This window comes from Oncorhynchus masou, chromosome 7, assembly GCF_036934945.1.
Source record: "Oncorhynchus masou masou isolate Uvic2021 chromosome 7, UVic_Omas_1.1, whole genome shotgun sequence".
NCBI classification, from domain to species: domain Eukaryota; kingdom Metazoa; phylum Chordata; class Actinopteri; order Salmoniformes; family Salmonidae; genus Oncorhynchus; species Oncorhynchus masou.
This window is the reverse complement of record NC_088218.1, coordinates 8,882,224-8,892,368: the sequence shown is the minus strand read 5'-3', so window position 1 is coordinate 8,892,368 and position 10,145 is coordinate 8,882,224. Positions and strand designations below refer to the sequence as shown.

Below are 10,145 nucleotides of genomic sequence, written 5' to 3'. Positions count from 1 at the left end.
CACGGGTCCAAAGGACAGTATCGGTGTGTGCGCGAGTCTAGACGGCTGTAGGCTGTTGTTTGTCTAGCACAGTGGCGTTGAGCAGAAAGAGCCGAGCGTGTGGGCAATAAAGTGAAATGGCTCGGCCGGGCTGACCAGATGGGAGGAGAGGTAGGCTGGGACGGGACAGAGGGCAGGACTGGCAGGGCGCGGTCTCCTCCACGGCATCTGATCTTTCGGAACTCTTCCATTTCCAGTTGAGCTGAGAGTCTTGCACCACAGGCCACGCATTGAGAGCCAAGCCGAGTGGCAGGAAAACCGCTGCGGGGACACCCTTTGACCGCTACCCAAAAAGCCCAGTCAGTCTGCGCACCGGGGCCTGTCTGACTGAGGGACGTTTCTCACAGCTAAGGGAACGGCTTTGAACCTGTCTGCCAAGATAAACGACTTTTCCCTATTTATGCGCGTGTCTCCGCTTGTACTGTGAGACGACACGTTCACCGTGAGAGGAGCAGCTGAACGCGCCTGTACTTTATTATAGGGGATCTTACCTGGGGTTTTAAAAGACGCCGGCGCTGTACTCCATCTCCAGTAGCGCAGCGTCTTTTTGCGCGCCGGGATATGGCGAGTTTTGGGGACTTGGTGATTAATATCTAACTGTCCTCCTCCCCCTCTTGTATCCTGTGAAAAATAGATAAGCAGCGACCAGGGGGAGGAGGTGTTTTAAATTGATCAGTGACATTTTTCTGTCACCTCCTTTTGGGGTGTCCGTTGGCGTGGGTGAGTGGAATGCTACTCCCCAGGCTCGTGGTGTGCCTCGCCGGGTGCGCAGTGATTCTCTCGCAGGTCAGCGAGGGCTGCGGGCCAGGAAGGGGATATGGCAAGAGGAGGTCACCGAGGAAGCTTGCGCCACTTGCCTACAAGCAGTTCAGCCCTAACGTAGCGGAGAAGACACTAGGTGCGAGTGGTCGATATGAGGGGAAAATAACACGGAACTCGGAGCGCTTCAAAGAGCTGACCCCGAACTATAACCCTGACATCATATTTAAAGATGAAGAGAACACAGGTGCAGACCGGATGATGACACAGGTAAGACTAGCCTATACCCTGGATAGACTAGATTCGTAAATCCCTACTGTGATATCATGCTTCATTATGTGGGATTGGGTAGCTCCCTAAAGCCTACCTCTTGTACTTTGTACAGCCTTTAAACCCGTGGACCTGTCTTATCGATGCCGTGTTATTGACTTTGGTTTCCTGGCCAGGAGCAGTGCACAGCACTGATTACAGAGTGCGTATTTGCACAACGTGCTTGAGTCACGCAATCCAAAGAGCGTATTGTTGGCAACATGATAGATATGGAGGGTGACTCAGAAGGGTATTGGGATATGGAGAGGTTTGCCAGTCTGGCTCTCATCAGGTCACCCGCAGGACATCAGTAAAAGTTGGACTGGCGGCTCCAATAACTGGTCTGATGGTTGGTTCCAACATTTTTCGTGCAGAGCTGAAATAGCATCACATGAGATATTTGGAGTTAATTTAAATTGGGGCTGCCGCATGCGTAAAGCTGTGCAGCTGCAACAAACCTTATAACGCAACCCCTTCTATAAAAGTACGGAATAGTGGAAGCATGTAATTAAAACACTATGTCCTCTGTTTTTACATTTTTGGGGGAAAAACACCCAATCGTCCAACTTGGTCAGAGCCTGACTCGGTGCATATGCAAATGTTTACAGTTCGTTTCAGCCTGACTGGCCAGAGTTAACGGTCGCCTTTTGGACTGTCAGCCGTTTTACGACACGCTCATTGATGTGGTTCCGAGAGTGGAATTTATTTGACTTCAATTCCCTAGGAATAAAGTATTTATATCTGCCTCTTGTGACCACGGGCTTCCTCTGAAAGGCGAGCATTTATGTCCCCCACGTGGAAACAGAGTGCCAGATCTCACTCGGGTTGTTAGCTGTCACCTCGCTCCAAGCGCACACAAACACACAGGGCTGCGCGTTTAACTTGACCTGCGCACAATTTATGTGCTCCGAGCGCGACCGCCGCCGCCTGCCACAGGAGACAACCTCCTGTTTGTTTTTCACCATTTTGTGTTATTTTTCTGTTTGTTTTTGAAGCACATGTGCAAAAATAGTCCACTTCACATGCATTCAAGACTTAATTATACACATTTTTCGCCTCTTATTTTTAAATCAGCGGTGGTGACTTGCCTGCCCGCGAGTGGCACTGTAGCGCGCATACAGACGTGACTGTTCAGCGGCTGAAGCCATAGGTGTGCACACTGCACAGGCACGTGTTGTCAACTCGACATCGAATGTTTGTGTAGCTCGTGGTCAGTGCGAAACCGCGCCTACAGAAACCCCGTCGATCTGTACCTTGAAAGTAAAACCAACAAAATTAATCGACTGATTTATGGACTCGAGTTCGTGTCTGCGACCGCAGAGGAAAAAAACTGATGTTAAAATCCACACCACTCTGTGAAAAGGCATCTATTGGGACTCTGCAATGAGCTATTCTTATCCCGGTGAACCTGAGAGGACCGACATGGAAAAATAAGTTAGAACACCATACATAGATTTTGAAATACAACATTGGCCAAACTAATAGCCTAAACCTATCCAAATGCAACACGTAAAAGACGCATAGTGTCAAAATATTATTGTAACCTATAGGGGCCACTACCAATCTAGCCCGAGTTTAGCTGTGCAGTTGGCGGAGAGTGGCGGTTCCTCTGCCTATGTCTCCACTTAATAGAAATCATGCGGTAGAATACGTACACTAAGTGTACAAAACATTATGAACACCTGCTGTTTACTTGACAGACTGACCAGGTGAATCTATGTCATAGCTATGATCACTAATTGATGTCACTTGTTAAATCCACTTCAATCCGTGTCGATGAGGGGAGGAGACAATTGAGTCATGGATTGTGTATGTGTGAAATTCAGAGGGTGAATGGGCAAGACAAAATATTTACATACCTTTTGAATATTGTATGGTAGTAGGTGCCAGGCGCACTGGTTTGAGTGTCAAAAACTGCAAAGCGCAACAGCTTCCAGTGTGTATCAAGAATGGTCCACCACCCAAAGGACATCCAGACAACTTGACACAACTGAAGGAAGCATTGGAGTCAACATGGGCCAGCATCCCTGTTTCAGTCCGTTCGACACCTTGTAGAGTCCATGCCCGATAAATTGAGGCTGTTCTGAGGGCAAAAGGGGGGAAACTCAATATTAGGAAGGTGTTTCTAATGTTTCATACACTCAGTGTGGTATGTATGTATGTGTAGACCCCGGGGCACAACTGAGCAAGAGGACAAGTACATTAGAGTGTCTAGTTTGAGGAACAGACACCTCACAAGTCTTCAACTGGCAGCTTCATTAAATAGTACAAAACACCAGTCTCAACGTCAACAGTGAAGAGGCGACTCCGGGATGCTGGCCTTCTAGGCAGAGTTGCTAAGAAAAAGCCATATCTCAGACTGGCCAATAAAAATAAAAGATTAAGATGGACAGAAGAACTCTGCCTAGAAGGCCAGTGTCCCGGAGTCGCTTCTTCACTGTTGTAGTCCCTCAAATTGTAATCTGGACCTCCAAGCCAGTTCTGTTGCTTTTTTTCTATTCTTCCCCTCTAATCAGGGAATGATTTAGACCTGGGACACCAGGTGAGTGCAATTCATTATCAGGTAGAAGAGAGAACCAGCAGTAGTCCGGACCTCATATAGGATGAGATTTGAATACCCTGCTCTGTGTTTTCACAGTTATCTCTATAAAGTAGTGTCATGTATCCTATTGTGAATGAGATGGTGACAAATTATGAGAAATTTAGCTTTAGGTGATCTGAGGGCAAGTGTGTGTGTGTGCTTGGTGTGTGTGTGCTTGGTTTGTGTGGGTGACTAGGGAACATCCAACACCCTCAGGGTCCTCAATAGGACCTCTCACCCTCTATTTGCTCACCCTCACCAGACCCAAGTTTGGGGAGAGCTGCATTGGCTGACTGTTCATACCCACGTCTCCCTCAATCCTCCTGTCCAATACCCTCTAACTTCACACCACCCCTCTACCCCAATACCCCCCTAACCTCACCCCAACCTACCACTCCACCCTATCCCACCTACCTCTCCACCATTTCTCCGATCCCTAACTTAGACTCTCAGCCTCCTCTCTCGCCACAGAGAGCAAACACCCAGGCTGATGAGACTGTAGGGGGGCATTGTCTGCTGGCCAGATGCAGGGGGGTGGTGTTGAGGAGTGGGGCCTTCTGTGGTGGGGTGGCTAGTTTGTTGAACAGCCCCAGGCTTCTACATCGGTTGGATGGGGTGGATGCCTGATGGATAGCTCTTGCACCAGGGTTCTTTCTCAATTGGCTGTCCTCGAATGCTTGTGTCTGGACTTTTTGATCTTCTCCTCCAATGCCTTTTGAGCAGGAGGTGAGAAAAGAAGACACGAGGAATCAAGGAAAGACCATTGAGAAAGAGATATGGACAACATTGAGATGGATGTGTAATCATTCTTTCAGCCATTTTAAGTCCATGAACTGTTATAAATGCACTTTGGATTACACACTGACACATGTAGATTCACCCCACAACTCTAACACTCCTGTCTCTCTTGCCTCCCTCCCCTCCCTTCCTCCCTCCCATGACCCTCAACCCTTTACCCTCCCGGGCAGCGCTGCAAGGACAAGCTGAACTCTCTGGCCATCTCGGTGATGAACCTGTGGCCGGGGGTGCGCCTCCGGGTCACAGAGGGCTGGGACGAGGACGGCCACCATTCTGAGGAGTCGCTCCACTACGAGGGACGGGCGGTCGACATCACGACCTCTGACCGCGACCGCAACAAGTACGCCATGTTGGCTCGACTGGCAGTTGAGGCCGGCTTCGACTGGGTCTACTACGAGTCCAAGGCCCACGTGCACTGCAGTGTGAAGTCGGGTGAGAGACGGAGAGAGAGGGGCAGGAAGGAGGGGAGGGGAAGAGGGCTGAAGGGGAGAGGGAGATTGAACAAGCATCAGAGAGAGACCGGAGGAAGGAGAAAGGAGGATGTAGCAGTAACACACTGCATGGACGTCTGTTTCACCTAACTGCCACTAATGAAAACAAAACAACCTCTCACTCTTTCTCGGTACGTGATAATAGTGAAAATATGGATAGTGAATGATTTGATACACAGTGAATGATTTGAGGGTTTTTGACTGCCTTCACCTTAACTGGACACACATTGGACACTTAGCAGAGGAGGGACAGCATCACCTCTACATTCCTTACTAAACATAACACTGAACCACTTGAAGACTCCCTTCAACAGTGGCCACCTCGTCACTATGGATCAAATCAAAACGGACGCCTGCTTTTTTGGAGGGGGTGGTCACAGCTAGAGGGACATACAGCCGCTTTGGGTGACAGACTGGCTTCTCAGCTTCTTCCCTAACCCCTTCTATAACCCTCTTCACCGCAACTGTCTCTTGACCCATCTATGACCTGTCCATTGTTGCTTAAAGCTTACATTAGGATCAGTAGAGTGACTCACCATTAAGGGAGAGGTAGCTACTGCAACTTTATGTGGTCACTCACTCACAACCCCCTTTTGCTAGAAATGATTCCCTTATGTTACTGGCATGCTATGCTGCGGCAATATGTTGGTGCGCAGCGTTTCTTCAGTTTACTTTGTGTCTCTCTTCTGCTTCTTCTTTCTCCCATTGATGTAGCCTCATTGATAAAGCCACAGACGTTAGTAGTGTAGTTAAGCGATGACCCTTGTTCAGGACTGATTTGGTTGTCAGGGGAACGGTATAGAACACAGAACAGAGCAGAGACAGATCAAACTGTCTTCTCTTGTACTACGTGGTGCCTGAAATGATCTTTTCCCTCTGTCCTCTTTATTTAATTTCCCTCTATCCTCTCTCTATTTATTTTCCCTCTATCCTCTCTTTATTTATTTTTCCTCTGTTCCTTCTGTCTTTCCTACCCAGATCGGGTTGCGAGTCACCAGTCCTTGACTTGATCGGAAGACAGCACCGGGCGCCATTTTATTTTTTCCCCAACTGAAACCTCAAACTGTGAAAAAGAAAAACCACTCAAGAAAGACATCTCTTCATAGACCAAGAAGTCTCATCTGCTGCTACAAGTGACATCATAATACCAAGGCTTCCTTGAAACTCCATTCTAACACTTACTGAGGGGCGGGGCGGTAGGTAGCCTAGTGGTTAGAACGTTGGACTAGTAACCGAAAGGTTGCAAGATTGAATCCCTGAGCTGACAAGGTAAAAATCTGTGGTTCTGCCCCTGAACAAGGCTGTTTCTAGGCCGTCATTGAAAATGAGAATTTGTTCTTAAGTGACTTGCCGAGTTAAATAAAAAGTCAAATAAAACTGAGTGGGGGACCCAAAAATTGACACCAATACAAAGAGTCCACAAGGGAGCGCTACCCAACCAGACCCCTACTACATTTTCAGGACTGGAAAGGTGAATGAAGAAGAAGAAGAATGATTTACCAAGAAGGTGCCCCTAGATGCTGATCTTGGGTCAGTTTTGTATTTTCCCCACTAATGGAGCTTATGATTGGGGGAACGGAAGCTGATCCTAGACCTGTGCCTAGAGGAAACTTCACCCCTGAACAACCAAGTACATGGCATGTTACACCATACATTGGAGATGATGTGGAGTTTGAGGTTATGTTGGTGCAGTGGGCGGAGTCTCGGTCCACAGATGATTAACCTCCACTTCCTGATTCTCCGATCACTTGGCTGGACCTGGCCTTGGTCCTACCTTGCACAAATATTTGTGTAGATAGACTTGAGACAGTCCCAACGTACCACATCAAGTTCAGCACCTTAAAACACAAATGAACACAGACTTACACACACACAAACTGAGGGATGGAAACACACACACACACACACACACACACACACACACACACACACACACACACACACACACATTCAAATAGCAGCTTTAATCTTTCAGCCAGCTTTTGTTCTTTTCTGTGGAGTAGACGGAAATAAAGAAGCTAATATTTATTTAAAGGGCGGAATAGATTTGCTATGCGTAGACTTACTGTGTACCTACCCACCTCACAGAATGCATTGTTTCACAACCTCTCTCTCTTTCTCTCTCTCTCTCTCTCTCTCTCTCTCTCTCTCTCAGAGCACTCCGTTGCCGCTAAATCAGGGGGGTGTTTTCCGGGAGGGGCGTGGGTGACCCTAGAGGACGGGGGTCAAAGGTTGATCCAGGACCTGCAGCCGGGTGAGCGAGTCCTCGCCTCTTCTGGGAGCGACGGCAGCGGAGAGCTCGTTTACAGCGAGGTCCTCACCTACCTGGACCGCGACCCCGCAACCCGGAAGGAATTCTACACCATTGAGACAGAAGGCGGGGTTAGCCTGTCACTCACCGCTGCCCACCTGCTGTTCGTGTCCAGGGGAAACTGCTCTGAAGGGGCGGAGCCAACTCCTGGTAGTATGAGGACGGTGTACGCCAGCGACGCTCGGCCGGGACAGTGTGTGCTAACCACAGTGTCTGGGGAGGGGGTTGGAAAGGGTGAGGAGGGGAGAAAAGGCGTGGGGCATCTCTCGCGCATCTCCCGGGTGATTGTGCAGGAGGACAAGGGTGTGTTTGCGCCCCTCACCCGCCATGGGACACTGTCGGTGAACGGCATGGTGGCATCGTGCTACGCGGTGGTGGACGGGCATGACCTCGCCCACTGGGCCTTCGCCCCGCTCCGCCTGCTGCACCGTTGGACTGGCTCCGCTGGCGGACATTTTGGAGACACCGGGGTTCACTGGTACTCCCAGTTACTGTACTGGATAGGTAGTCTGCTGCTGGACTCTGGACACTTCCATCCCTGGGGACTGGCTGACCCAGGGAGGTGAGACTCTAGATGGGGAAGAGGAAGTAATGTAACTGGCTTGGTTGGGAGATGTACAGATCAGATGACCCACTGGACTGATGCCCCATTGGACCTGACTATAAAAGGGCGGGGTTTACCTTGTTCTCGAGTCTAGCACACTGATGCAGAGGGCGGACTCTCAGGAAAAGGCTGGGGCTGGATGACTGACCGCCTATTTCATTGGGGAGAGGAGAATGAGCCATGAATGAATCTGGACAGACAGACAATGTGTTCTCTCACACCATAGTATACAAATCATTGTGACCCCTGAGGAAAAACTACAAATGGGTGTGTCCTCTTCACACAGATGGGATAGGTGGACCTGGTCGTGTCTGTGGTGAGACCATAGTTTCTAAAGGGGAGAGAGTTTGTTTTATTTAACATTGAGAGGTGTCTCATTGAAATCAAGCTACCATTATGAAGAACATCTAAAGCATTTTCTTTTTTGATCTTTTTTGATTGCTTCATAGTAAGATGTCCGTAACACGACACAACTATGATGTCGCAACTTGTCAACTGAAGGAAAGTATAGGCTTCATGTATAGAACATATCTAGAGGTATGATATTTTAAGGCAACATTTACTGTATTTTATTAAAGCGATGTCTGAAATATTTATGATTTTAATATTATGTATAATGAGATATTTAAAGATTTATTTTTTGAAATTAAATATTATGGAAATGCTCCTGGTTTTGTTTTCTATTATAAATCGCAACGTTGTAACTATCTTTGCTGTAGATATGAACCCAAGCAACAACTTTAAAGGCTGAAGCCATAAAAGTTATATGAAGGCTTCATAAAGCATTTAAGATTGTTGTTTTCTTAAGTCTTGGCACAGCTTTCTCTCACTGCCATCTACTGGTAGACCATGATACGGTACGAGGGTGATAGACAATTCCACGTGATAATACGCTTCTATGATCTCAATTTAACTCCACTGCATCGGTGAATCCCATTCAAACCAAGATGCAGAATACAAATATGATAACGATTACATTTTGTGGCCACGACGACATGTAACAAAATGTAGCCTACAGATGGCCTACTTTCTCTCAGATTATATAACTGTTTTAAATCATAGATGGTAGACTGTTAAAAATACTTCATGATTCAATGAAATTATAAAGTAGAAGTCTTCGCAGCAGCAACCCCCACACACCGGTTGCACCCATAACAGTTGGCGAGTCGGCTCATAAGTGTTAACTACTGTGCCTTTAAGAGGATGGATGAGCAGAGGGGAAATTTAATCGCTCCTTAACGGACCAAAGGCTCATCAATTGACTGACGAGCAAGAAGGACGATTTTCGGATCTTTGCTGCGTCAATTGCCAAAAAGTTACTTTTTTCTTTGTTTTTACACGTGGGACTATGTTGTTAAACTACCTGAGTTGATTAGATTACGTGTTGCACCTTTCAGAAACAGTCGTCGGGATTACAATTACGCGCTACCCACACCGCTATCGAGGGCTTTTACGCAGCACGGAGTCCTGGGGAGTCTCTCGCATCAGCACATACCCTTCCTCCTGTTCGACAAGTTCTGTCCCTTTCTTTCCTCACACCAGTTTACGTCGCATAGCTGTTAATTGGGGGTTCGGAGAAGTAAAGAACGGTAAAATGGCTGAGGAGCAGGGGAAAACGGGGAAAGGGATCAACACTGGGAAACTGGCCACCAGCATGCAGAAAAGACTTAGCAGAGCGCAAGAAAAGGTAAGCAGGTAGACTGAGACGTGAACTGTTACCCACTTTCACACTACGTTTTTTTTTCTCTCAATTGAAACCGCACAGAGTGCATTCAACTGGGTACCGTGGCTGTCCAGTTCTACGCCCAGCTTTCCATCTAAATGTCAAGCCCGCTCCGCTATTTCTATTTGCGTTCTCGGCCTCATTTGTGAATCTAACCCGTTAGTTTTGACAGGCAGCAGGGGGTTGGGTTATTGCAGGAAGAGCCGAATGCGTTGACAAATTAAATTGCAGCCACACGCATGCTTATTTTTCTAACCGGTTGTCTTTGTTTTGTCCAAATAACTACTTTCTTACAATGCATGTGTTATATTGTACACTGTTACAGTAGGATGTTACAATGTAGACTAGCCTATCTAGTGCTCATAGTGAAGTGGACAAACTTCTCCCAAGTGAAGCAGGCAGGAAATGTTGTCTAGTCGGAAGACTCTTTGCCTAAACCCTTGGGAATTAACGACCACAACAACACCAGACTCTGGCATACAGGAAGCTGTCAACAGCAAGGGGGAAATAAACCATGCAACAGACAGACC

The 10,145-nt window shown here is 47.6% G+C and overlaps 2 protein-coding genes and 1 long non-coding RNA gene across 4 annotated transcripts in view; all 3 read left to right on the top strand.

The window, feature by feature from the left end:
• The first annotated feature begins 82 nt into the window (after positions 1-82).
• LOC135543179 (indian hedgehog B protein-like) lies at positions 83-8,558 on the top strand. The gene is made up of 3 exons (XM_064970270.1): positions 83-1,068; positions 4,657-4,918; positions 7,133-8,558. The coding sequence occupies exons 1-3, from the start codon at positions 769-771 to the stop codon at positions 7,852-7,854; spliced, it is 1,284 nt and encodes a 427-aa protein (XP_064826342.1). The 5' UTR covers positions 83-768; the 3' UTR covers positions 7,855-8,558.
• LOC135543181 (uncharacterized) lies at positions 5,063-6,926 on the top strand. Its single transcript, XR_010456185.1, has 2 exons — positions 5,063-5,382; positions 5,956-6,926. It is a non-coding gene; the product is annotated as an uncharacterized LOC135543181 (long non-coding RNA).
• Positions 8,559-9,060: 502 nt separating the features above from the next.
• bin1b (bridging integrator 1b) overlaps positions 9,061-10,145 on the top strand; it is a 46,218-nt gene continuing 45,133 nt past the window's right edge. The window contains exon 1 of one of the 2 annotated variants that reach the window (XM_064970263.1): positions 9,061-9,579. In XM_064970263.1, coding sequence (XP_064826335.1) covers positions 9,487-9,579 — 93 coding nt within the window. In that variant the 5' untranslated portion in view covers positions 9,061-9,486. The remainder of the gene's footprint in view (positions 9,580-10,145) is intronic. The other variant, XM_064970264.1, reaches the window with a different exon arrangement.

Coding starts and splice junctions, on each gene's coding strand:
- LOC135543179 (XM_064970270.1), top strand. CDS start 769: ATGCTACTCCCCAGGCTCGTGGTGTGCCTCGCCGGGTGCGCAGTGATT. Junction 1,069..4,656: donor CAGACCGGATGATGACACAG/GTAAGACTAGCC, acceptor CCTCCCGGGCAG/CGCTGCAAGGACAAGCTGAA. Junction 4,919..7,132: donor GCACTGCAGTGTGAAGTCGG/GTGAGAGACGGA, acceptor TCTCTCTCTCAG/AGCACTCCGTTGCCGCTAAA.